Genomic DNA, 27,998 nt, shown 5'->3' on the forward strand with positions numbered 1-27,998 from the left:
GGGATGCTTGAGACGAAGATGGCGTTTTTGTGTATTTGCTAATGTTCTACCGCCTATGTTGCTAATGCTATTTGCTGTTAGCGTTGGCTGAAAGACGATACAAAAGCGACTAAGACGACTTTTGAGGTAATTTTGTCCCTATATTTTATACAAGATATTGCTCACTAGCAGTCCTTTTGAATGATGCGTTCTTAAGTTGCACGACCAGCTTACTTGTGTTTCGGGGAACAGAATACAAGCTAGACAGCTAACCATAACGTTAGCTAGGCTGATTCGTTCTGTCACATCATATTCAATAGGCAGCCACATTAGCTAGCTTCAATTTCCCCCAAAAAAAGTTAAGGCGTGTTGTGTGGTTTGCTAGATCGCTTGACTGTACATTATTTTGTGGTGGGATTGGAACATGACATGACTATAATGCATACCACGCTGTTAAGAAAATGTTAGCCTCACCGGTTGTTCGAGGCACTTCAGTCTTGCCAAGTCAACGTCAGCTAGCTAGTTTCTTCTGTGAAATGTAATGTTGATCCGCTATATAATTGCTAAATTACATATCAGACTAACTGGTTGGTGTAGCATATAGAATAAAAGTAATTATACAATACGGCACTGATCGCCAGTTGGCTCATTGCATGGCTCATTGTCATGTATTGAGCCAAACCTTAATTCAAAAAAAAAAAGTTGAAGAAGGAATGGTGGTAGAACTTAGAAATTTCATGCAAACTTGATTGATCAAGAGATTTGATGGAACAAAATTAGAATACAAATGGACAATTTGAGATTTGTAACAAAATAAATCACGTGTCCTTAAACTGCATATTGTCAGATTATAATGGAGGGAATTATTAGACATTTTGGTTTCACCATGTAGAAATTAGAGTGTATACGTAGTCCCTCCAATTCAGTGCACCATGACGTTTGGGACACAGCAATGCTATGTAAATGAAAGTAGTCACGTTTAGTATTTCGTTGCATACCCTTTGCATGCAATGACTGCTTGAAGTCTGTGATTCATGGACATCACCAGTTGCTGGGTGTCTTAACCTCCTAAGACCCGCACTCTTTTCTGGTATGCATTTTTAATTTCTCTTTGCTATTTGGGCTTATTGGGACCTGATAAGTATAAAAACTAAGCATCATCTTTTGACATGATGTAGTTTTTGAGAAATGATGTCCACATATGTGGACTCTCGGTCTTAAGAATGAAGTATTATGGTTGTACAGCCCAAAATGTGGAGTCCACGCATGTGTACGCCAGGTCTTAGGAGGTTAAATAAACATACTATACATTTGACATTACATTTGAGTAATTTGGCAGAATAGTTAAAAACTGAATCAAATCAATATTTTTTTGTGACCACCCTTTGGCGTTAAAATTGCATCACTTCTCTGAGATATAGAACTGCAGGACAGCGTTGGCTAAGACAGTCAGCAGGGAGGTTGTTCCAAGCATGTTGGAGAACTTGCCACAGTTCTTCTGCAGGCTTTTTTTTGGCTCCTTGCTTCTGATCTCAGGCAGCCTTGATCAAGTTTTTATGTAAAAAGTAATCAATTGCTTACAGTAATATCTTTGGGCTGTTTCGCCCATTCCTCTTTGCATCACCTCTGAAGCTCCATCAGATTGGATGGGGAGCGTCGGTGCACAGCCATTTTCAGATCTCTCCAGAGATGTTCAATTGGATTCAAGTCTGGGCTCTGGCTGGGCCACTCAAGGACATTCACAGAGTTGTCCTGAAGCCACTCCTTTGATATCTTGGCTGCGTGCTTAGGGTCGTTGTCCTGCAGAAAGATGAACCGTCACCCCAGTCTGAGGTCAAGAGCGCTCTGGAGCAGGTTTTCATCCAGGATGTCTCTGTACATTGCTGCATTCATCTTTCCCTCAATCCTGACTAGTCTCCCAGTTCCTGCCGCTGAAAAACATCCCCACAGCATGATGCTGCCACCACCATGCTTCACTGTAGGGATGGTATTGGCCAGGTGATGAGCGGTGCCTGGTTTCCTCATGACGCCTGGCATTCACGCCAAAGAGTTCAATATTTGTCTCATCAGACCAGAGAATTTTGTTTCTCATGGTCTGAGAGTCCTTCAGGTGCCTTTTGGCAAATTCCAGGCGGGCTGCCATGTGCCTTTTACAAAGGAGTGGCTTCCGTCTGGCCACTCTACCATACAGGCCTGATTGGTGGATTGCTGCAGAGATGGTTGTCCTTCTGGAAGGTTCTCCTCTCTCCACAGAGGAACGCTGGAGCTCTGACAGAGTGACCATCGGGTTCTTGGTCACCTCCATGACTAAGGCCCTTCTCCCCCGATTGCTCGGTTTAGACGGGCGGCCAGCTCTAGGAAGAGTCCTGGTGGTAACGATATTCTTCCATTTACGGATGATGGAGGCCACTGTGCTCATTGGGACCTTCAAAGCAGCAGAAATTTTTCTGTACCCTTCCCCAGATTTGTGCTTCGAGACAATCCTGTCTTGGAGGTCTACAGACAATTCCTTTGACTTCATGCTTGGTTTGTGCTCCGACATGCACTGTCAACTGTGGGACCTTATATAGACAGGTGTGTGCCTTTCCAAATCATGTCCAATCAACTGAATTTACCACAGGTCGACTCCAATTAAGCTGTAGAAACATCTCAAGGTTGATCAGTGGAAACAGGATGCAGCTGAGCTCAATTTTGAGCTTCATGGCAAAGGCTGTGAATACTTATGTACATGTGATTTCTTAATTTTTTATTTTGAATAAATTTGCAAAAATCTCAAACTTTTTTCACGTTGTCATTATGGGGTATTGTGTGTAGAATTTGGAGGAAAAAAATGAATTTAATCAATTTTGGAATAAGGCTGTAACATAACAAAATGTGGAATAAGTGAAGCGCTGTGAATACTTTCCAGATGCACTGTATAATAAAGTTTAGGGTGCCTAAGACTTCTGCACAGTAGTGTACATGGCAACAAATCCCACCATTTTGAAGGGTTCAGGGATTTGCTTTTTAAGGGGTGAGGGAATCATTTCTCACTTTCCCCCAAGCTTGCCAAATTTGGATTCTTCAGGGTTTTTTTATTCACCCTGGAATTGTCCATTATGAAGAACTGTGTGACAACCTATTTGTAATTGAGGGATTGTTTGATTGATTGATCCTTGCTCATTGAACTTTGAAAATCTGCTGCCACACAGGTTTCAGACTACCAAATTGTGCCTTTGAAAGAATTTTGTGTCAGTTTGAAAGTTTCAGTTCCAGTAATCCAAAAGCTGTAATAATATTTCACATTTTTAATCCCCCACCACCTCCCCCAACAATTCAAATACTGTAATCACTCACTGTCTGCACTGTGTTTGTCTCGTGCAGTCTCCTGGGCTTCTGACTCCCTGGAGGATACTTTGGCAGTGCCGGTGGTCTGCACGGGGTTCTCAGGAGGATGAAGGTAGTCAACCTCAAACAGGCCATTCTGCTGGCGTGGAAGGAGCGTTGGAGTGACTACCAATGGGCCATCAACATTAAGAAGAACTTCCCCAAAGGAGCCAAATGGGACTACCTCAACCTGGCAGGTCAGTGTGCGCTGTGGATGAAGACATCTGGCTGTTTTTGTTTGCGATTCTTCATACGAGTGACACCCGGAAAGGGTGTTCAGTGTTCCCTTAATGATTGCAGTGTTCTCTAAATGTTGTCCAACTGAAAACTGGCATGACAGGAATTAGTATTGTGTATGGTGTCTGAAGCTAGATATACCAGCCGTAGAAATTTCATTTTGGGACAGCGGCCTAAGTACCGTATTGTAATTACTGGTCCAGTACGTATCGGTGAAAAGTGACGCTGCTCAAATTGGCCCACTGCAAACAATGTCAATGTAGTATTATAACATCAGCCCCCCTCCTCCTCCCAAAACTCTCAGCTAAGCAGCCTTCCCCGGAGGAAGTCCATTTCAGTTTTGAAATCTGCTGGCCCAAGCCTTAAAGAGGTTTTTGAGCCATGAGTATTGGCCTCTTTGTGATATTAAGGACAAATGAAGAATGCATGGTTCACTTGAATGCATACATATGGTGGCGGTTTGATTATCTCAGAAACTGCTGATCTCCTGGGATTTTCACAAACAACAGTCTACCTTTATTAGGTATTCATTAGACTTATTTTTTTATGTATTAAACTTCTGCTGCTACTGTAGCCCATCCACCTCAAAGTTCAGTGTGTTCTGAGTTCAGAGAGGCTCTTCTGCATACCACTGTTGTAACGCTTGGTTATTTGGGTTGCTGTCTTCCTGTCAGCTTGAACCAGTCTGGCCCTTCTCCTCTGACCTCTCATTAACAAGGCATTTTCCCCCACAGAACTGCCATTGCTGGATGTTTTTCAACCAATTCTGAGTAAACTCTAGAGCAGGGGTGTCAAACTGAATTCCCAGGGGGCCGCAGTGTCTGCAGGTTTTTGTGGTTTCCTTTCAATCAGCTGCCAATTAAGGCCAATTAAGGCCTTGAGAAGAAGGCATGTGGATACTTTAACCAATCAATGACTTGAATGAACCCAGAACGCCCCAAAAACCAGCAGACACTACGGCCCTCCAGGACTGGAGTTTGACACCTGTGTTCTAGAGGTTTTATGCATGAAAATTCCAGGAGATCAGCAGTTTAGCCCTTTAGTGATTTGTAAGTACTGCAGACGACAAAATAACAGCTGTAAAATGTGTGCATGTCTTTCTGTACAGAGGCTCTGCTGGAGCAGGCCATGATTGGCCCATCGCCCAACCCGCTGATTCTGTCCTATCTGAAGTATGCCATCAGTTCCCAGGTAAGGAGGAGAAAGGGTCCTCAGAACTGTGGCTGACCTCAGTGCTGAAGGGAACTGGAGGTGGGGAGGAGGGGGAGTAAGGGATCTCTGTATCAGTCACTACCTTACACCAAGGGAGTTAAGAAGAGCCGTGAGAAGAACTCTTGAGTTTTGAGAAATAATGATATATGCTGTATTATTGGTCCTTAGATATTTCACTGAGGAGTGTATGCTGAATGACGCATTTGGAAGACCTCACAGTCCAAGTTAGTCTTAACGAGAACTTCTCTCCCACAGATGGTGTCATATTCCAGTGTGCTGACGGCAGTAAGTAAGGTGGGTACAGATTTGAAATGTTAATTTATTTTTTTACATTTTTTTTTCTCCTCTCCCCTTGGCACCAGGGTTGGGGTTCAATTCCATTCACATAATTTGGGAAATCAATCAGAATTTGGCACAAACGGGAGAAAATCCCTGTAATGCTCTGTGTGTTTTTAATAAATGAAATGAAATTTGGCATTTTGTGGAATGAGATGGATTTTTCCCCAACCTCGGTCGATACTCGGTCTAAGTTGCAGTCCTCTCCACCTGAAATAGGTCAGAATGACTGATGGCTGCCATTTTGTTTTCCCCAGTTTGACGACTTCTCCCGGGAGCTGTGCGTCAAGTCCCTGCTGGAAATAATGGACATGTTCTCCCATCAGCTCAGGTTCGTCCAGTCATATTACACCCAATGGCACTATCTCATGCAGAGGTTCCTGTGCATGATAATTCCACATACAGCAGGGATCATCAACCCTGGCCCTCGAATCCAAATCCAGCCCTGATTTTCTTCTCTCCCGGGTAATTAGTGCTACTGATTGTCCAGACACACCTGACTCCCAGGTATAGGGAAGGTGGAAAACCAGAAGTTCTTGGTCCTTTGCTGATCCCAGACATATAGCTTGTTTTGGGTGAAACATTACATTACATTACTTTTATCCAGAGCGACTTACAACAAAGTGCATAACCATAAGCTGGGTCAAGTGTGCTGAAAACCCTAGAGGGAAGTGCAGTTCCAAGTACTCGAAGTGACCATGTAAGCCAGTAATAATTAACACTTGGTCTCATGCGCTGGTCTGCCTGCTGACTTCCCCCTCCCGGAGCATACATTGTTAGCCCCCACCTTTTGGCACACATGCCTGTGGCGGAGAGCTAGAGAAGGATTCCTGAAGGAGCCTTGCTGGGCCCCCACATTCCTTCAGAGTTAGAGCACAGGAATACTGGAGATGGCATAAAGTTGTTTCATGATAATCCCAGGTCAGAATATAGTAATGTTTGGTGTTATTCTGATTGCTTCAGTGTGACTGGTGTAATGGTCTAGTTTTTGTAACAGTCTACCTTTGATATCATAACCATTCAGGAGCCAAGGGGAAACTGGGCAAAAGCTGTCTCTATAGAAGCCATTTGTTTTAGCTCCCTGACTAAGGTCTCACTGGTGGGAGTTTGGCGGTAAATTACAGATGGGTGACCCGTTTTTACGGTCAAGAACTAAGGCCTAGATTTTGGAGATAAGGAGAAGAAACCAAGCAATCTGGGGTGTCTCCTTTCCTTTCATTCATCCAAATCAGGTTTATCCAAAAGGTATATTACCATGAGAGGCACAAATACATATTTGCAGCATAATGCAGTTCTCATGAAAACTCCCAACTACAGCATTCATAGATATGATGGGGCGGCCTGTACTTAAGGTCATGAAGGGCTGCCATTTCTGAGGGGCCTGAGAGAGTCCATGTGATCCTTGTATTATTGCATTAAGTCTTATGTAATGGTAACAGGGAGTGCATGTAAAATGGATAATCAGGAGGGAAGTTTCATGATAACTGCAACATAATAAAACATAAGGGTAATCTGTTGGGTATGGATGTGATCCGGTAAATACAAGGAATCGGATGAGATACATTTCATACCAAATGGAGTTTAATAAACCATAGTTTCAGTTACTCAAGGGAAAACCTACACGTCCTCTCTGGGAATCATCTCATTTTCCCTACTTAACAACCCCCAAGGGTGGGGGTCTAAATTCCAGATTTGACCACCCCTCCAGGTTGATTTATGGCACTGCCGCCTGGTTCCAAACATATGATTTGGCATAAAAGCAAGGGAGACGGACCAATCTGGGAAGATCGTATTCGACTTCCCACACAACATGTCTTCGGTATGTATGTATGTATGTATGTATGTATGTGTAGCAGTGGAAGATCGTATTTGACTCCCCACACAGCATATTGTACGTAAGTATCAGGAAGATCGTAATCGGATTCCCATACTCTGCATGTTCTACTCTGTTTGTGTGTAGCCAACACAGGCTAGGTATGATGATTTACTCTTATCTCTATTCTTAATTTGTGTATCTGTAATTGACTATTGGAATTCTAAAGCTAATAACCTACCTCTCTGCGAATAAACTATTTTGTTTGTAACATGCGTGATCTCCATGACTTTCATCTTGTACCTTTTTCAGCCTAAATTACAACTGAATACTTAGGGGAATGATATAGACCAGAGACCGACTGGTCAGTGGCTTTGTATTATTCGTGGTAGTTCTAAGCTGAGAGGCCGTCAAGTTCGGCCCATGGAAGGATTGGTGGTGCATGGCTCTTGTAATTTGGTGCGAAGGGAACCCATAAGCGTTACGACGCTGGTTCCTGTCAAATTAGCTCTAAGGACCCCATTTAATGTATGCCGACCTGGGCTCGCAACTATCATGTCAGTGTAGTGCATGTATTGTGTTGGCTAGACCCTCAGCCTCTGCGTTTTCCGCCGAACTGAGATTTCAGCAATAAATGCTAATCGCGGGAGCATATATTGAGTAATGGTGGCGCTGGTAAGAGTCAAGTGTAATCACTCCCGAGGTTTGCGTATGTTTCAAACCCAAATTTTGAAATTCTAATCTTAAATGGAGTCAGATAAACGAGTAAAACTATAGTAACGACTAAGCTTACAATATGGCCCCGTTTGAGAACGGAGATTATTGTACTGATCCGTTTCAGGCCAGCCGTAAGCGGGATATGGGGCAGGTCAATCCATATCCGACCCGTGGCAACGGACCCAGTATATTCTTAAACGTAATTGTGCTCTGTTCTTGGACGGAGGATAATAATTAACGCTACTAATATTCTCCCAGCAGCACCAGAAGGGCAAGCACGCATACCCCTTCGGCCCTCGCTAAATTCCGTCATTGGGTTTGCGTGGGGTTTTACAACCACATGGATAAGAACTGGGAATCTGTTGGGGAACAAACAAACAAACAAACAAAAGCTGCAGTGAAACAGTCTTGGTAAAAGCATCTTAAATATACAATATACAATTACTTTTTATTTTATAAATAGGAAATGCATAGCAAAAACAAGTATACACAAGTGCGAGTTGTAACTACGATGAACAGTTTACATGGCCCTTTTGAAATTCTGGAGGGGTAGGGAAGGGTGCAGGCTGAAGAGGTGAATCTTCAAATCTGTGCCTGAAGGTGAGAGTCTTTGCTGTTCTGACCTCCACGGGAAGGTCCTTCCACCACCGTGGAGCCGGCAGACATGACCGAGAAGTCTGTGGCAATTCTGATGCAATTTTATATAATTGCCATTCAGTCTACACTCATTAACCCATAACGACTAAGGAAAAACAAATTAGATTTAATACATTTGCAAAAATATCTAAAAACATGTTTTCATTTTGTCAATTTTATCCATTTAAAACGAACTCTACAACACAGTGTACAACAGTGTACAACAGTGTACAACAGTTTCTGAAGCCGCTGTCAGCACATACTCTCTCACTGTAAGTGAGGAACAGGGTAAGAGGTGGTTGTGCTCTTGTCTCCTCTCCAGCTGCCACGGGAAGGCGGAGGAGTGCATGGGGCTGTGCCGTGCCCTGCTGGGCGTGGCCGTCTGGCTGCTGCAGGGCTGTGCCTGGTACTGCAAGCGGCTGCGGGAGCAAGGCGAGGCCGCGGGGGAGGCCAGCCTCAGGGCCTGCCAGGAGCGCCTGGAGAGCCTGCTGCTCAGCACCAAGAACAGGGCCCTCATCCACATCGCCCGTCTGGAGGAGCAGAGTCAGTGCTCAGCCGCCGTGTGTGTGCGCGCACTTCCGTCCGTGTGTGTGCGCGCACTTCCGTACGTGTGTGTGCACGCACTTCCGTACGTGTGTGTGTGTGTGTGTGTGTGTGGGGGGGGGGGGGGGGGGGGGGTTTTAGGTTGTTTACAGGTATTTTCTCCTGCTGTGTCAATTAGCTTCCTGGTCCAGTGTCGAGCAAGCTTTGTCTCGAGTGTCAGAGAACCTCAGCGGGCTGTCCAATCAGACACTCAGAAGCAAGCTGGAGGAATGCCTGTCATTGGTGAAGAGGTAAGCAGACAGGCTCTGGTTTGTCGATTCTTTTTTATGAGCTAGCATGCTCATTGTTAAATGTATAGGGTTTGTAGTAGAGGTGTGAACGGTTAACCGTTTACAACTGACTTGTAAACGGTTACAAAAAATTGATAACCGATAGCCGTAAGCTCAGTTAAAAATAAATGCATGTTCATCACAAGGCATATTATTGCGGTTCTAAACTATTCTTAACTGGCAATCGACAAGCTTCAGTAGTTTGAGAAAGTATTAGAGTTATCAAATCATTTTTGTAGCTGTTGGTTGACTTATGGCTTATTGTAACGCTATGTCGTTTCTTAAGGTTCACAGAAGATCCGTGTTAATTTGTTGACACGCAAATTCAATTATAATTTTAACCACTGCATTTAAGAAAATGACACACCTAAACTCCACGGATTTATGCAACTGTGAGGTTACACTGCACAATGTCAATGTAAATGTCAATATTTAATTTGACAATTAGGCTGACTTACCATTATCCGACTTAATGTTGACATTTAACTATTGAGATGGCCCAAAATAAAGTTTGAAAATGCAATTACATTTCTAAAAAAAACCACCCCTAGTGGTCATAAGCAGTATTAACCGGTTAACCGTTTCAAAAATATGATTTGTCACATCCCTAGTTTGTAGTTAATTTGGACTGCATTTTATCGTTGCTGGAGGCATTATGTTTCCGTCTGTCCCATTTGCGATATCCCAAGGATGCCTTGAGGGAATTTCTTCAAATTTAGCACAAACATCCAGCCCTGGGCCGTTTCAACTTCAGCATGTTCACAGAGAAGGGGTGGGATAAACAGTGTTGTGGTTTGAGCGTATTTTTTGCTGCAATTCCTCTCTTGACCGTTAGAAGTCCAAACTGACCTATTGTACCTTTAACTAAATATTCAGGTTGTAATGAGTAAAAATATTAAAAGTAACACCAATGAGTCTGGACAGACAGGGATGTAAACTGCAACTTGACTGGTTGGCAGAGGCATACAACCAGGCGGCGGTTATTTAGGATCGGTGACCGTGGATTAAAACTTGGTGCCCCCCTTTCCCCTTCAGTATCCCCCAGATGTTGACAGTGCAGCCTGACCCTCCTTTGCACACCTCGTTCCCTTCAGTCCACGCCTTCATCGTGCTGGAAGGCACCATGAACCTGACGGGCGAGACGCAGCCCTTGGTTGAACAGCTGATGATGATCAAAAGGATGCAGGTCTGTTGGAGGCAACTGTGTTGGTTCATTATTTTGAGAGCTTGCACTCTTGAACGGCGATAAAACGATAATGAATCGAGACCATAGAATTTAAGGTTTTAACTGACATTTTTGACAAAGATGAGTTAGTGTCATAGATATGATGTTTATTGGGCACTAAATATATGTGTGAAGGTTACACAAAAATACTGTTCAAAAGTGTGAAAAATAAAAGCAAAATTAAAAAGGTTTTATCTGCTTAGAAGCCCATTCACTTTGAAGCTCAATATTTCCAAACCACTCCGAACACAGGTAGAACCTTGTAACGAAATGTTGGATATTTCTTGAGTGCTTTTAAAAATTCTTGCGGCCAGGTCAAGCCTTCTGTAGTAGTGAGCTTCGAAACTTCAGAGACCACATTAAATTTTGCCAGGAAAAGAAAAGTAATTCCCGTCTGTCGGGTGTTGATCTGGAAGGGCCGTGCTGAACAAAACCACATTGCGTTATCTCAGGGAATCTCCATGGCCTTGGTCCAGATTGGCTGTCGTATCAGCACCCATCAGAAAGGACGTGGTGCTGGTGTTGTGTTCACTACCGCATTGGCTAGGATTACAGGGAAAACGTATCATCCCTACAGCGCATCCCAGCCCCCCTGTTTGTGCTGGAGATCTGGAAAGCCTGCTTCACCGGCCTAATCGAGTCCCCCGAGGGCACGGAGGAGCTCAAATGGACTGCGTTCACCTTCCTTAAGGTTAGTGTTCAGAGCGCGGTCAAACCTGGAACCAAAGCGTCTGCACTTCCCTGCTGCATATTTCTGGTGAGGGTGTTCTGGGACTGTTTGTGGCTTCTGATGGAGCGTCTGCCTAATCTTCTCTCTTAATTTCTCTCAGATTCCCCAAGTCCTTCTAAGACTGAAGAAGTATCCTCAGGGAGAGAAGGTACAGGTAGAGTTGTGTTTACTTTTGACACTTATTGCCTTTTTATGGGATCAAGCTTCACTTCACTTTCTGGGTTAAAAAATGAGTAAAAATAATATGTATATTTTGGATGATGTTTATACTCTCTATTGTGACTGGTGTTGAGGCATTCAGGGGTTTATCGGCTAAAGCTGGCAGATCGTCAGAAACTTAAAATAAGAACACAGATAAGAACTGTCTGTTTTTCAGAATGAGCTTTTTTTGCGTTCAGAAACCTTTTGTCTCTCTTAGGACTTCATGGAGGACGTGAATGTGGCCTTTGAGTTCCTTCTCAAACTCACACCTCTGCTGGACAAAGCTGACCAGAGGTGCAAGTAGGTATCTCTGTCAGAGAATGGGCAGGGCGTAGGTGAATCCATTTTATCAGTTTGGGGCTCTCTGACAGTGTTGCGGTGTAGTATAAATGTTTAGGGAACTGGCATGTAACTCTGTTGCTGGTCCGATTCCCATGTTAGAATCTTGTCCTCTTGAGCAAGAGATTAGTGCCTGAATTGCTTCAGTGTTATCCGCCTGTGTAAATTTGTTATATGTAAAAAGAAAATCGCTGTGTAAGGCTACGAGTACTGTAATGTAAGGCACGTCATGTAATGTCATGTCTGTCGTCTTGCAGCTGCGACTGTCTCAGCCTGCTGCTCCAGGAGTGCAATAAGCTGGGATTGCTGTCAGACTCCAACACCACCAATCTCACAGCGAAACGGTATGGTCCCCATTTTGTAGCTGTGAAGGTTTGCTCATAAGAAAGCAAACCTTCAACCCATCGCCCAAGTCCAGCACTGACCCCTTTTCATTCTTCTCTCCCACTCTTTTGCTTCTCTTCTCACTCCTCCTCACGCCACCTCCTGTCACTCCTGCTTTCTCTCTCCTCAATTATCAATGCTGTCTCCCTGCCTGTGGTTGCTCTGTCTCTCTCTCTTTTTGTCTCTCTCCCTTTCTTTTTGTCTACCCCTCTCTTTCTCTCCCTCTCTGCCTGTCCTTCCTCGTGCTTTCTTTTTCTTCAGGGCTGAGGACAGGGAGTACGCCCCACGTCTGAAAACAGCAGAAAACGCAAACATTCAGCCCAACCCGGGCCTCATCCTGCGGGCGGAGCCCACGGTGACCAACATCCTGAAGGTGCTCCTTCTCCTCCACCTCCTTCTCCTCCTTCTCCTCCACCTCCTCTGCATAGGACCGCGCAATCGCTGCTCCTCCCTCGCTCTGACCCAGCAGTCGCTGCCATGGGGTCACTGCCATGGGGGCGGCCTGTAGCATAGTGGTTAAGGTATATGACTGGGAGCCACAAGGTCGGTGGTTCTAATCCCGGTGTAGCCACAATAAGATCCGCACAGCCGTTGGGCCCTTGAGCAAGGCTCAACCCTGCACTGCTCCGGGGGAGGATTGATTCCTGCTTAGTCTAATCAACTGTACGTCTGAGAGCGTCTGCCAAATGCCATTAATGTAATGTTCTCTGTCTTACTGTCGACTCAAGAACTAGTTCACACCAAGGGGCTTTCAACCTATTAGTTTTGCCAATTGATATGAAGTCGCCCCCCTAGTGATGCCTATATTTTCTTGAGTTTTGTCATGTGCATTTGGGAGGAAGACGCAGCTAAAAAGTGGATTGCTGCATTTTATTTTCGTTTATTTTCGTTATGTTAGTTTATTATTTTTGCCCAGAACCCGTAATGGGGAAGGGTGAATACTGTTTATTATTCATTTTGATTTATTGGTGTTGGCGCCCTCTATCTCTCCATGCGGCAAACAACGGGGGAAATTTAGGAAGTGTGCATCTCCCTCCCAGGGGAGTCACATGGTGTGTGACGCCTATTTTCCAATTGGACTCCGTTCATGTTTGACTGTAAATGAAAAATATTTCCACTCATATACAGATGTTCAGTCTTTTCCCCATTGGTCTCTATTGCCGTTGCTGTCTCTATACATTTTAGACCTAAGAAACCCGGTGAGCCGAGTTAGTCTTGTAATTGACTTGAGTTAGCCTAACTACGGGCATGACCTGTTGTGACGTGTTGGGTAACACCACCAACTACATGACCTAAATTGCGTCACTAAGTTAAAAATAAACCTGGGGAATTTCAAAGAGTATTATTGGCTTTCTTTACCCAAATTACTTGCTTCTAAGAAATGCTTTTGGCTTCTGCCATACAATATGGAACAATATGTGCATTGCTCTTGGGAAACATGTAGTTTTGGAACATTTTCGTGGTGTAATGATTAAAGCTCATGGAAACACCCATGTGAAACCCATGTGATTACATGTGAAAAGCACCTCATATTGTGGCCATGTGATTTTATTGTAGTTTTTTAAACAGATTTTTATGATTTTCAAATTTCAAGTTATACAGTTTGCAATGATTAATACAAATAAAAAAAATAATACATAAATTGATTTAAAAAATATTAGAGATATATCGGTCGGTCGAAACCATCGGCCTACCAATTGGCCCATCAGAGATACATCAGCATTGGCCGATATGTTAGCCGATATACCGATATTTTGAGGCTCAAACAATAGTTCCTTTATGTAGGCCTGCCCCGCACAACACACCACCACATTCCCTGCTACCATTTAATTACCATCTATTCATTATTTTCATTTTTTAAGATATTTACAATGCAGAAAAGCTGTGCTGCACAAACCTGCCCCTGTATTTTGCTAGGATCATTGAAAAAAAAGTGTGTGTTTATGTGTATATTCTGCATGTGTCAAGAATCTCGGCCGATCCATCGACATATTAAAACTCAGAAAGGAGAAAGGAGTTTCTGTGAGGGCCTGTCTGCATAATGTGAATATATAAATGGTTGGCATTTATATAGCGCCTTTATCCAAAGCGCTGTACAATTGCTGCTTCTCATTCACCTATTCATACACACACTCACACACCAACGGCGACTAGGTGTTCATCCAGCTCACAGGAAATTGCTGTGAAGTTTTTTCCGCCTGGGGAGGAGGACCTCCCTCCCCTTAGTGTCTGTGGGTACCTCGCTGATTCCCGCTCTCGCACTCCGCAGACCGTGGACGCAGATCACTCCAAGTCTCCGGAGGGGCTGCTGGGAGTTCTGGGACACATGCTCTCCGGGAAGAGCCTGGACCTGCTGTTGGCGGCTGCTGCGGCCACCGGGAAGCTCAAGTCCTTCGCCAGGAAATTCATCAAGTGAGACGCCTCGGCCCCTTCACACAATGCTTATCCCTGCTTTACTGAGCTTGTCTGGTGTATTGGAAGCTATGAAATATGGTCTCGCCCTGATAGTTTTGTTGCCGTCAGAGTCATTTTGTTATTTATTTATGTTATTGTTGTATGTCAAATGGCGGCACGGATGGTGCAGTGGGTAGCACTGCCGCCTCGCAGCAAGGAGGTCCTGTGTTCGAATCCCCATCGGCCGGGACCTCTCTGTGCATGTTCACACAGAGTTTGCATGTTCTCCCCGTGTTTTCGTGGGTTTCCTCCAGGTACTCCGGTTTCCTCCCACAGTCCAAAGACATGCAGGTTAGGCTGATTGGAGAGTCTAAATTGCCCGTGGGTATGAGTGTGTGAGTGAATGCTGTGTGTGCCCTGCGATGGACTGGCGACCTGTCCAGGGTGTATTCCTGCCTTTCGCCCAATGTATGCTGGGATAGGCTCCAGCCCCCCTGCGACCCTGTTCAGGATAAGCGGGTTCAGATAATGGATGAATGAATGAATGAATGTATGTCGAATCGCAAACCCCACCATTTGATCTTCTTGGTCGCCTCAATTGCGTCAGGCAAGATCAATCGAGCACATTAAAGTATTTGAACCAAAAACAATTCCGTATTTGACACAGGTCTGGGGCTTTTCGCAAAGGCCACCCGGAATGTTGGGAGGGTGTAGCAGTGGCAAGGCATTGCAAATTGCGATAAATGCAATCAATAAATGTGTAAATTAAGGAAAAAAACTTCAATGGCCAGTTCCACATTGTGTAGTGCTCTTCCTCTTGTAACCATGTGGCTCTCTCAGCCTTGCAAGGAAATGCTGAAAGATGGGCTTCTTTGTCTCACACACAATTCACTTCTCTTTGCTTTTCAGGCTCAACGAGTTTCCTAAGCACATCAGCGGTGAAGGATGTGAGTATTTCCCCATTGCGTTGAATCATCTCTGCCCATTTTAGAACTCATTCTGAAATTCTTTTGGCATGTTGCAAGCAGCGCCCATTAAGGATTCTGGGTTTTCTTCTGCCCGTAATTTTCATTTCACTGAAATCGTGACCTGAAAAGAAGTTGTGGTCAGTTTCTTATTGATGCAGCCCTTGAAGAGCCCTCCTTAAACTGGTGGGAAAAAACTGCCATCATCATCAGTTTGTGTGTGTGTGTGTGTGTGTGTGTGTGTGTGTGTGTGTGTGTGTGTGTGTGTGTGTGTGTGTGTGTGTGTGTGTGTGTTCCAGTGCTGATGTGAGTGTATTGTGCTATCTGGTCTCCCCACAGCTAAGTCGGCCTCAGTGCGGGCCCTGCTGTTTGACATATCCTTCCTGATGCTCTGCCACGTGGTGCAGACCTACGGATCAGAGGTCAGTCTCATTGCAATTATGTCACATGGCCTCATCTTTCCATGACACTCCTCTGCAATTCATCTGAACTGAATGTGTCTTTTAATGCTCTTCAGTCCCTGAGCGGTATAAATTTCTCAATCTCATCTCATGCATTTTGCAAGTGACACCATCTATAAACAGATTTGTTAATTTCACAAAATTGGCCTGCGGTCACATCGTCACAGTTTCTGTGGTATTACACTTGAGTGATCCGCGTACAGAGTCCATCCAGCTGACATTGCTGCAGGTTATTTCTTTTCATGTTACTTTTCACTTTCAGGGAGATTCTATTTACTTCTCTTTTGACCCGATATTCTTTATTGAATTGAATTGCGTTTTAATAAAAATAGTCCTTAAGATGTAGTTATACTCTTTAATGTCCTTCATGAGTATATTCTCTTTAATTTTCACAGTCTAGCCCTACTATAGCTTTTCTGGTCCGCCAAATCCTCACTCTATTGTTCAAATTTTTTCAATGTTTTTTATTCAGTCGTCTTATTTTTTCTGAAAACCATAGGTGTCATAATTATTAACACCTAACCACCTGACAACATAGCTATTGTAAATATAATCAAAGTGAAATTGGCTGTACAATTTTACTTAATTTCATTCACCTTGGTCTAAAGTAACTACTGTATATTGTGTCATTTTTCAGTTCCTTTTTCACTAGAGTATAAAAATGAGGTAATAAGTATACAAAATTGCTTTGTCATGCATGAGCATGGATCAGAAGAGTCTGGTAATGGGTACAAAACAAAACACAGTTTAAGAATTGCAGGGATTGGTTGTGTCTTGGGGTCACCGAGTCTCATCCATAAAATGGAACCTCCATACCAGAAAACTCTTTGGAAGAGTGGCTTGAAGACAACCCTTACTTCAGTACAATAAACAAAACCAACCTTCTGGAGTTGGAATTATGACTGGAAAGAGAGTGCTATGGTCAGATGAGATGGATAAGCACCTCATACCTACTGTCAAATATGGAGGTGGTTCATTGATGTTTTGCTGCCAAGGTTCCAAGGGTACTACTTATCAAAGGTGCCAATAATTCTGAACCTGACTGTTTATGCAGATTTCACTCATTTCTCATCTCATTTTACCATTCAGACATTTAATTGCCAAAAGTGAGTTACCTGCCCCACAAACCCTTGCAGGTGATCCTGTCTGATCCTAGCCCCTCTGGGGAGACCCCGTTCTTCGAAACCTGGCTACAGACCTGCATGCCGGAGGAGGGGAAGACCCTGAACCCGGACCACCCCTGCTTTAGGCCAGAGTCCGGGAAGGTGGAGAGCCTGGTGGCCCTGCTCAACAACTCCTCTGAAATGAAGCTTGTGTGAGTGGCCATTTTCTGCCCCGCATGTCAGGTTCATGGGTGAGAGGTTAAAGGGTCAAGGCTTTGATGAAATCCTCCTTCTTCAGCATGTGATAACGGAAAGCCATTGTTCCAGGTGGACAGTACTTTTGTTTAATGTTGACCTCCTTCCTCTCTCTGTCGCAGTCAGATGAAGTGGCATGAGATTTGCCTTAGCACACCGGCGGCCATCTTGGAGGTGCTGAACGCCTGGGAGAACGGGGTACTTTCGGTGGAGTCAGTGCAGGTGCGCCTCATGTCTTCTGCCGTCTTCCCCACCGTTTACGTTCTCCTAACTGAATCCCGAATCTGTGTCTATGCCTTTTCTTAATTTTCCCAGAATTGGTCAGTAATAAAAAGTGTAATAAAAAGGATGTAATTAATTTTCTGACGCCTATCAATTAGGCCATAGCGTATTGGCCGTCCTGTTGTGATTTAGCATGTCGGTTGACTTGAGTAGTTCCTAATGGCATTCTTAGCACTTTTATTCAAGGCGCTTTACAATTGATGCCCCTCAATTCATGACTCTCACAACAATGGTGATAGGCTGCCAGGCAAGACCAACAAGCTCGTTGAGAGCAAGGGGGTTAGGTGTCTTGCTCAGGGACATGTCGACACACTCAGGGCTGATGATCAAACCGGCAACCTTCCGACTACTAGCCGACTACTCTTACCTATTAAGCTCAAGCGACCATTTGGCCAGCAGACACACATGGACACCAGAGCCTGCACAACGTATCTTTCGTGCGTGACTGTAGTAGCCTTTCTGGGTCTCACCCTTCCCTCTCCCCTCCTCTCCACCCCTTCACCCCCGGGTTGCAGAAAATCACAGACAACATCAAGGGGAAGGTGTGCAGCATGGCCATCTGCGCCGTGGCCTGGCTGGTGGCCCACGTCCGCATGCTGGGCCTGGACGAGCGGGACAAGCCCCAAACCATGATCCGCCAGCTCATGACCCCACTGTACGGGGAGAACACGCTGCAGTTCTACAACGAACGGTAACTGAGTTGCCAGGAAGAGAGTCTGCTTATGCCCAACTGCCACACCAAGTGTTCGCCATTTTTAATCTAAACTTGATGAATGAGTTTTTTACGCCTACTTTTTTTGGATTCGGATCATTTTCTGTGCTCTATTGATAAATAAAAGAAATGAAAAGAATTGCTTTTATCCAAAGCGACTTACAGTTGATTAGACTAAGCTGTACAGATCTTATCATGGCTACAACAGTGCTTGAACCACCAACCTTCCAAGTCCCAGGCATGTACCTTAGCCACTAGGCTACAGGCTGCCCAAGACTGATCTTACCTGGTGCACCCAGGTGGACCAAAAGGTGGCATTTGCACTTTTTGAGAGTATTCCATAGGTTCCAATGTACCAGGCAAGCTCAGTAAAGCTCAGTAAATCTCAGTAAATCTCAGTAAAGTGCAGAAAGGTATTTGAATCTGAAACGATTACATATTTGACCCTGATCTGCCTGGAACCTGAACCGGTGATGTCAGTGTGTCTAACGATACCAAGCAATTTGAGCCATTCTAGAAATGAATACGAGCGTAAATCCGGACCGTGGGGTAATCCTCCTGCAGGGTGGTGATCATGAGTTCCATCCTGGAGCACATGTGCGCGGACGTCTTCCAGCAGACGGGCGTGGCGCTGCGGCCCCCGGTGGAGGGCCAGGAGCCCGTGCCTTACCGGAACCTGCTGCCGGCCCGCGAACCCATCCGGGAGGCGCTGGGGAAGCAGTTCAGGGCGGTGCTGCGGAAGGGCTGGGTGGACAGCCGCGCCCTTCACCTCTTCGAGAGCCTGCTGCACATGGGCGGGGTCTTCTGGTTCACCAACAACCTTGTCAAGGTCAGAGCCCTGGGGAATGGGGCGCCGGGACCAAGTGTGTTTGTTATTTAAATTATATAGAGTTCATATAGTAACAGCATAGTGTTCATGGAGTAACAGCATTGAGTGCATAGAGTGGGGCCCTCCCATTCAAAAACATTAGCCACAGGCACACTCAGTGTGCATCTTAGTTTATTTCCTATTGCTCAAGGTGTTTAGAATTCTATCACAATTGAAAATAACATTCCAGTAACTGGCAAATACGAAATTGTTAATATCATCTTCTTTTTTTTTAGTTCTATTTTAACTTGCCTGGTATGAATGGGTGGGAACACAAGGACATGCGTGTTGATATCCAACATGCTGATGCGTGTGCGTGTGCGTGTGCGTGTGCGTGTGCGTGTGCGTGTGTGTGTGTGTGTGTGTGTGTGTGTGTGTGTGTGTGTGTGTGTGTGTATGTGTATGTGCCTGTGTCCAGGAGCTGCTGAAGGAGACGCGTCAGGAGTGGGCGATGCGGGCGGTGGAGTTGCTCTACAGCATATTCTGCCTGGACACCCAGCAGATCACCCTCACCCTGCTGGGCCACATCCTGCCCAACCTGCTGACCGACTCGGCGCACTGGCACAGCCTGGCCGACCCGCCGGGCAAAGCCCTGGCCAAGTAAGGTTGCATGCATGCCTGCGCTTCCCTCTCCGCTCCGAGCCCTCTGGGCCTCACGCTCATTCTCGTCTGTCCGTCTGTCTGTCTGTCCGCAGGCTGTCCGTGTGGTGCGCTCTCAGCTCCTATTCCTCCCACCACAAGGGGCAGGCTTCCGCCCGCCAGCGCAAGAGGCAGCGAGAGGACATCGAGGTAGGACATGCATGTGGACAAACGCACGCTAACGCAGTTACTAAGTCATACAATGTGTTCAGTAAAACAAATGCAAGTTTCTGTGTCTGTATTTGTTAAAGAGCTGAGCCATACTTTGTAATGGATACAATCCTTAAATAAAGTAATTATTTTGGAATTATTTTGCCATTTTGGAAATGGCAGTCATCCTATACCCAGGCTTCAGTGGATGTGCATGATGGTTAAACCAAGATGCACTGGTGTATTAGTCACCTGTTTTTTATGGTTAAAAAAAGATGTAATTCATACCTGTAGAAGACTTACTTTGGAAGGTTATTTCCAAATTGAATTTTGTGTAGTTTGTGTCTAACAAGTGTCTACAAATTCTGAACTGTAGAGTGTGCTGTTGCTCCAGGGGGTAAATACATACAATACAATACAACACAGTTGATTGCATTGTGTTTTCACTGTCTCCAATCAGCTAATTTGCAATTTCAAGAGTTAGCTTGGGTAACTTTTTCATACTTTGCCATACTGCTCTGGAGACCTTTGATCTGTGAACGCTTCGTTGAATAAGTAAAGGCCAGGATCTGATCTAGCTACTGTGTTTACAACTCTGTTAACGTTAGCTTGTGTCCTGCATTAGAACATATTAGAGGAAGCATGCAATGCAAAGTAATATCAATGTATTTACACATAACTGTCAGCTCTAAAACCATTGGTTTGATCTCATTGGCCGCAGGATTACAGCAGCTTGTTCCCATTGGACGATACACAGCCATCCAAGCTAATGCGACTCCTAAGCTCCAATGAGGATGAGCCGGTCGTCCTCTCCAGCCCAGGTGAGAACAACAACCTCACAAAAACTACTTCAACAAAGGCAGCCATTCCCCTTTGTTTACGTAAACTTTTTCCATTGCTGTACTGTACCGTGAAACCGAGATTATCGGTTCATTTTAATGGGCATTTTAAAGAACTACTATCTGCGTGGCGAAAAACATTTTTTTGTACCATCCCAGATCTCTCTCCTAGGACGTGTTGCCTAAAAATACATCATTATATAAAGTGAGAAAGCATAGAGGAAGGAAAATTCTAGCGAAACTTCATTTGATCCCCATTTTTCGAAAGTGTTTGAAGTTCATTTTGTGTCATGCTTGCGTTTTTGTTCATCGAGTCTATTCCGTGACCGCATCAAGAATTCATTATGCAAGACCGCGAGTGATTCACTTGCGTCTTTCCACACTACCTCATTTTCCTTGAATTCAGTGTTTTTTGTGGGCAAGATAGAGAGATTGTATTTTCAGTAAGTTTCACAGGAAGTCGCTGAGCTCAAAAATTAAATTAATAAATAAATAAAGTAAGAGAAAATGTGCATATGGGCAATTCCAGCCTTATGGATGTGACGTTTGGACACAAAATTTCAAACAAGATCCCTCAGAAAAATGTCTCGTCTTACATGATAAAATATTAAAGCACATTATAATAGCACCCACTTGGCTGAGGGGAAAGGCCAAAAAATGATTTAATAAGTATTCTTAAACCACAAAAAATGTGACAAATAAGATGTAATGCAAAAAGACAGGTATTTTGGGGAGACTATACACTTTCAGAAAACAGAATCTTAAAGTCTGATGCAGAAAGTTTGATATCCATGTAATGTAGCAGGCTTGGCTGAACATAAATAGCAATTTCTAAAATATTTGTATCTTCGTCTTTGTTTTTATGAGAGGATACCAGCGTTATGGATGTGACACGGCTTAAGTGCCCATTGTTTGACAATCTACTTCTCAATCAAATTTTATCATAACACATTTGTTGTCATCTGAAATGGTTCTGAATGTCAGTTTTGACATTGATAATGGTCATAATCGACTGGGACTTAATACATTTAATTGGGTTAATAAGTTCATTAATTTTTTCATGCTCTGGTTGGCATTACTGTGGAATTGCCCTCAGGACAGGAGGGTCGGTATGGCTTAAATTCACCTGTGAATTCTGGAGGCCTCCACCAACCTGATTTCATGAAAATTCCTGATGGATTTCTTGGAAATGGGCGCTGTAGGGTCGGTATTTTTCCTGTTCTCAAGCTGATCGTGTATGGACTGCTGAAGGCAGTGGAAACTGGCCTTAACTCTCTGTACTATTCTCAAACTAGCACGAAGCACGAGTGTAGGTGCCGAGTGCCAACACTCACTCTTGGACGAAGATGTGCCAAATTTCTGCCATTGCTTAAGTTCAGAGAGCTAGCCCCTCTGGGCGATGTCCGGAGGAGACTTCCCATCTGACAACATTTTCTGCAGTCGTCCACCTCACAGGGGTGGGGAGGCATTGCCCAGGGTTTCAGCCAGGATTCACTGCTTTGAATGCTCGACGCTCCCAAAATCATTAATTATTCATTTCATTAAGTAAAACGACATCCTGTCTGGCGACCCAGACCTCTGGAGACGAAAGACCTTCGTGATAAAAACATCATTATGCAAAGTGCCTTTAGATTAGGGAAACTTTGTGAAACTTAAGGGAGTTATATTTTGTGCTTTACTGGTTTCTGAAGAATATTAGTGTTAATTCTTCTGTTGATGCTGTGGTCCACATTGTCATGGAAGGGGAGAAGAGGATGTATGTATGTATGAGAAAGTAATGATGAGTAAGTTCAGGGTGAGAGTGAGTACATTATGTTAGGGTAAATTCTATCTACATGATTGCTAGATCTTGAATGGCATTTCATCTTGGCGCAATGGACAGTAGTCATTCAGCAAGACTTGTCCATTTGACATGTCTTCCATTTGAGCGTGCCAGATCTTGTTTCCCACAATCTTGTCATTTATATTTACTTAAATAAGTATCAGTTTCCTGCTTTAGCTTGTAATTCTGAAGAACGTCCGATCGGCATGAACGGAAATGCAGTTTTGTGAAATATGTTGCAATTGCTACAGGCAGTTTAAAATTAGTGTCAGATTGGACTTCCCTTCTCACTGATGTAATGCTGTAATCCCAGGGAACTTAAGTGTCTGATCTGCGATTAGCCCTTTGCCTCTGTCAGATAAGAGTGTTTCTGTCCCTAACTTCCTGCCATTTAGGCAGAGTGGGAAATTAGCTTTTTGGCCAAATTTGTCCAACCACCCCAAGTTTTTCCGCAACACACCAAACAAGGATTAAGATGCATAACAGAAAAGGCATATACATGTTTAGTAGCTCAGATAAACTAACATTTTTACAGGAATGAACCATTATACTTTGACATCCAGTATAGCTTAACCCCCGCTACAAAAATACCTAGGTAAAGGAGCTGTCATGCGGCCACTTCTCATCAAGCATTCTTTGTTTCTATATTTCTTTCTCATCTAGATTGCTGTCACTTTGTTTCACTGGCACAGGTCGTTTAACATCAGCAATGTACCTCTACAACGCACTTGGTAAATTTAATACAGGGCGCTGCACTCAGTGGTGTTGGTTTCACACTATAGCAATACAGATATTTTAGTCCTAGAACCCTCTTAAAAGCTACAGTACAGTCCAGTGAATACGAGGTTTAACGTACAGACTGTTAGCTTTAATCTGAGGGTATTTACATCCATGTTGTGTGATCCATGTAAGAATTACATTCCTTTTTATACACAATCCCTCAATTTTAGGGGACCAAATGTAATTTCACAGTTGGCTTCAGTTCTTTCGAATTAGTCAGGTGTTTCAGTCATTTCCTTAGTGCAGGTGGCAGGTGCAAGAGCTTTCAATATCTAGTCTTGATTCTAGGCTTTTCATTACCTTTGGAGATAGTCAAGGAAGTCATAATAAGGCTTTATAAGAAGTCATAATTAAGGAGACATAAAAAAGTCATAGATATAGGCCCAAAAATAGGCTTACTGAGGTTTCATAAGGTTTGGAGCATCATTATGCAGAATGAGCACTGGAGTTGCATTGGGATGAACCATCCATTGGTGTTGGAGGTATTTGATTGAACTTGAGGAGATAAGATGCTTCTGTACACTTCAGAATTAATTCCTCTGCTGCTATCAGCAGTTACAGACTATAACACCCCCACCACCATGTTTCACACCATGTTTTTTGGTCGTCTATGGACAGTGCCTGCCTCCTGAAGAGTGTTTCTCATTTGTCAGACAGATGTTTTGCGAGAAGTCTTCAGTCATCAACTCTAGAGGTCTTCCTTGGCCAACCAGCCCCTACTAAGTATAAAAATGAAAATAAAAAGTCCTTAGTCGACTAATTTGCATCCTCCATGGTTTCCTCTCAGTTTGCTGTATATTCCTTTAAAGACGAACTGAAACATAAGTTAGCACCACTATCTTCCACTACATAAATGCCAGTGACAGTTCTTTTGGGGAAATCTTTGCAGGGCGGGGAGTCAATTTCACTCACTGAATGAGAAGGGGGATGAACAGTGGCCTATGGCTCTGGGCGTAAGAATACACACCACTGATATTAATTGGAGGGGAAAGTGAAAAAAACTTTGGTGTGAAAATACACTATATCCTCTGGCTTGTGTATGTGGCTTCTCAAATATTTCCTAAACTGATCAACATTGACTGAACCATGTTCTTTTACGAATGGAACTTAACCATTTTGCTGTTACTATTTTTGCTTAACTTTACCAATAAAGAAATCTGTTTGTTTTTGTAGTTGTTAAGCTGCTACTCTTTCATTCATTTAAAATGGAAGTTGAAAGCACTTTGCTGCATGAAACATGCAAACTGTAGACTTTGTTTGAACTTGCGGACGAAAGCACACGGGCACGGTTGAGAGTGTGCCCCCCTGCCCCTCCCGTCGGCTCGGCAGATGGTGGCGTCACCGTAACCTTTGCCCTTTCCAGGTGACCGGACCATGAGTAGTTCCCTGTCCGCCTCCCAGCTTCACACCGTCAACATGAGAGACCCTCTCAACAGAGTCCTGGGTAAGAGAAGCACCCAAATTCCACAAATACCGTCACGGTTGTACAGAAGCACCACACAAATGTACGGAATCTCAAACCCCGTTTACACTTTGTTGTTTCATGTGGCTTCAATATCCAGAGAATATCCGGATCAACATAAAAATACAGGTGTGACACCCAAGACCCACGAGGAGCAGATTTAAATCCGATCACTCAAACCACTTCAGGAGCCGGTCTGAGATGCATTTGAGAGAGATGCTATTCAAGTGTAAATGCATCCCTCTCTCCAAAATGCATATGACAACCGAAACAACACAAAGTAGAATGTAATGCGGCTTAGCCGTCCACCAAACCGGAAAACACGTGTAACTTCACAATGACAACAAGCACCGAGCACACGTGCAGTTGAAGTTTGAGCAAAACTAAATAGCTCACACGCAATACGGACAAAATTCCTTTCAGAACAAAAGTCAGAGTAGTTACAGAAATCAAACTGTTTTTGTTACCGCTAGCTGTTGTATGAAACAGTCTCAACACAGCCGTCTTCAGTTAAATCATGTCCGGATCTAGATACAAGTCACGTGAAACGACCAAGTATAAACAGGGTTTCAATATTTGTTCCTTACTTTGTCTCTGGTGTTACTGCAGCAAACCTGTTCCTGTTGATCTCCTCCATCCTGGGCTCGAAGACCGCCGGCCCACACACGCAGTTTGTCCAGAGCTTCATGGAGGAGTGTGTGGAGTGCCTGGAGCAGGGGACCCGCGGCAGCATTCTGCAGTTCATGCCTTTCACCATGGTGAGAGACTGCTAATCGCTAGCTAGCGCCCTTGCTCACATTTACAGAGACAATTTACAACTTACAAATGTTAAGCGTCCTCCCTTTATGGTTTAATTGATTTGGCCGAACTGAATTTGGTCTTACCATGTACATTCCCTAAAGCAGTGTGTGAAGGAGGACTGCTACAGGGCGTTTAAATTAAATTAAATGAAACTACCTGATAATTGACCGAGCGGAAATGGGGTCAAAGTCTGGACGTCTCAAGGTCACGAGTCGCCGCTGTTGTCTAGAGCTGTATGTTGTCAGGCAGTAGAGGGGCAACTCATTATATTACACTACTGGTACAATTACTGGACCAATGTGACCCAAATCTTTACCCCAGTCTGAGCCCTGAGTGTGTGTCCTTGTGCCCAGGTGTCGGAGCTGGTGAAGCTGCCTGCCCTGGCCAAACCAAAAGTGGTCCTGGCCATAACTGACCTAACGCTGCCGCTGGGAAGAAGGGTGGCAGCCAAGGCCATCGCCGCCCTGTAGAGCCCAGTGACAGCTTCTCGATTTCCTCAAGCAACCCCTGTTCCTGTCACAAGGTCATCCTCTGCAAATTCAGAAGCGGGTTAGAAGCAGAGCTCCACTCGACTCCCTGCCATTGTCTCAATAGTTACGTGCTGATTTTTTCCATTATTGTGAACAAAGAACGTTGTACTTGTCAGTTTTTTTTATTTATTTTTTTATAAAAATTTTATGGGAATTATGTGCTCTGGTATCATTTCCAAAGCGGCATCCAAAAACTGGAGAAAGCTGTGTTTTTTTGGTTTGTTTCTTTAGTTTTGTTTAGTTTTTTTGTTTTTTTCACAAAGCATAATCATACCGTATCGCCACGATGTCATAAAATGTATTGGAGACATATCTAGGGTGGGGAAAAAAAACTCCAACTCATTTATTATTTTCTCTTAGTGTGAATTGAAGAGGGCTATCCACATGCACAAAACAAACATCTTGAATGATTCCCTAGAAACGGTATGAGGGGGTTAATCTTTTACAAATTTCTCCTCCTGACAGAACCTCAAATATTCTCTAATATACTTCATCAATCCCTTTCACATGTAAAAACCTGAGCTCAGTTTGGGCATGTTCATGTGTCTGGGCATGTACCTGTCTGACATTCATTATAACTGGGATACAAATTCAAGCCTTAAGTAACAAATATGCTTAATGTTATAGCCGCTACAGTTAAATATGAGCAGGGCCTTAAAGTTCTGAAGTACATAGAGTATTAAATTACATGAAACGTTATCCAGGGTTTCGTTTACCAAATTCACTCCCTCTATACCTCAGCTGATACAGTGTAGCTGCCTCTCGGAAGATGGCGGAGTTTGAGTTTGATCATTTAAAAGGAAAAGCCCTAAGAATTGACACATCTTCTTGCAACTAGCGGAGTACTTTGCAACCAACAAGAAAATGGGACATTCCCCAGGAAATCAATGCCACCATAAAGCACATGAGTATTATGGTACAAATTATAGTGTCATTAATTGATTTTGCAGTTTTTGCTAGAATTGTTTAAATCCTCACTTTGGTAGTGGTTGTACTCGTTTTAGTAGCTGCAGTATTAGTAATAGTACTTTTTGCCTAGGCTGCATTTTAGTCTGGTTTATTCTCTTGCATGCATGTCACCCTCTATAAGTTTATGCCATAAAACTTCATACTTCTACTTACAATACTTTTTGCAAATCCAATATTTAGGGGTATTTTCTCACTCACTGCTTTTGAACTCTTGACTGTTGAAGAGATATTCAATGGGTGAGAAACTATTTTAAAAATATTATACTTATAACTGTATTTCTCCCAGCAGGCCTTGTCATATACTGGTCAGAAATTGTCCCACATTAATTGACACCAGGCCTACTTCCATTCTGGATTAAATCACAATGACAAATAAAATCATGGAGTTGAGGTAAAATTAAGTTTAAGTATTTGAATAAATGAAGGTCTGTACCAGTTGGCATAAAACTTGCTAAGACTGTATTTGATCATGAGTATTGAGCATACCGGGTATAACCTCTGTATTTAGCGTACCGGGTATAACCTCTGTACCGACTACAAAGTCAGTGTGACCAAACACATTTTCCTTAAAGCATGAAAAAAAAAAACCCATTACAAATGCCACATGATGTCAATTCTGTCACAGGATGTGATGCTGTTCTTACGGAGGTGAGATCCATGAATGGAGCACGGGGCTGAGTTTCACCGCAGGAGCTAGCCTGAAGGTCATGTGGCAGGTCATATGTCTGTGATCCCATGTGATCTATGATGACAGGAACCCAACTGGAGGTTTCCAGAGAATCTGGCAACATTCACTTGCTGTATAACCAAACTGTATTGAACACGCATTTGAACATTTGCATATCACAGTAGCATTTCCAAATACTGTTAAAAAATAATTTGTGAATAAAATCTGAGGAATTATTTGTTTAAATTGGTT

At 43.7% G+C, this 27,998-nt stretch overlaps 1 protein-coding gene across 2 annotated transcripts; it reads left to right on the forward strand.

Moving 5' to 3' along the window:
• On the forward strand, positions 1 to 27,992 carry med24 (mediator complex subunit 24). Of its 2 annotated transcripts, none has more exons than XM_061230143.1 (26): positions 1 to 126; positions 3,343 to 3,542; positions 4,691 to 4,773; positions 5,050 to 5,088; positions 5,388 to 5,461; positions 8,619 to 8,839; positions 9,018 to 9,129; positions 10,204 to 10,354; positions 10,971 to 11,084; positions 11,224 to 11,277; positions 11,542 to 11,624; positions 11,921 to 12,007; positions 12,321 to 12,420; positions 14,317 to 14,459; positions 15,351 to 15,388; positions 15,746 to 15,828; positions 17,004 to 17,182; positions 17,348 to 17,447; positions 18,023 to 18,198; positions 18,784 to 19,048; positions 19,506 to 19,687; positions 19,783 to 19,876; positions 20,598 to 20,697; positions 24,681 to 24,761; positions 25,389 to 25,537; positions 25,934 to 27,992. In XM_061230143.1, the coding sequence occupies exons 2-26, from the start codon at positions 3,413 to 3,415 to the stop codon at positions 26,048 to 26,050; spliced, it is 2,955 nt and encodes a 984-aa protein (XP_061086127.1). In that variant the 5' UTR covers positions 1 to 126; positions 3,343 to 3,412; the 3' UTR covers positions 26,051 to 27,992. The 2 variants fall into 2 exon arrangements, with proteins under 2 accessions (XP_061086127.1, XP_061086135.1); XM_061230151.1 differs by having other exon boundaries at positions 11,224 to 11,271.
• The last annotated feature ends 6 nt before the right edge of the window (positions 27,993 to 27,998 follow it).

The sequence above is a fragment of the Conger conger genome, chromosome 2 (assembly GCF_963514075.1).
Source record: "Conger conger chromosome 2, fConCon1.1, whole genome shotgun sequence".
NCBI lineage: Eukaryota > Metazoa > Chordata > Actinopteri > Anguilliformes > Congridae > Conger > Conger conger.

What these genes read in the sequence shown, in the direction of transcription:
- med24 (XM_061230143.1), top strand. Translation starts at nt 3,413, where the DNA reads ATGAAGGTAGTCAACCTCAAACAGGCCATTCTGCTGGCGTGGAAGGAG. An exon ending in GCACATCAGCGGTGAAGGAT is followed by an intron (nt 15,389 to 15,745) that starts GTGAGTATTTCC and finishes GTCTCCCCACAG; the next exon opens with CTAAGTCGGCCTCAGTGCGG. An exon ending in GGTCGTCCTCTCCAGCCCAG is followed by an intron (nt 20,698 to 24,680) that starts GTGAGAACAACA and finishes TGCCCTTTCCAG; the next exon opens with GTGACCGGACCATGAGTAGT.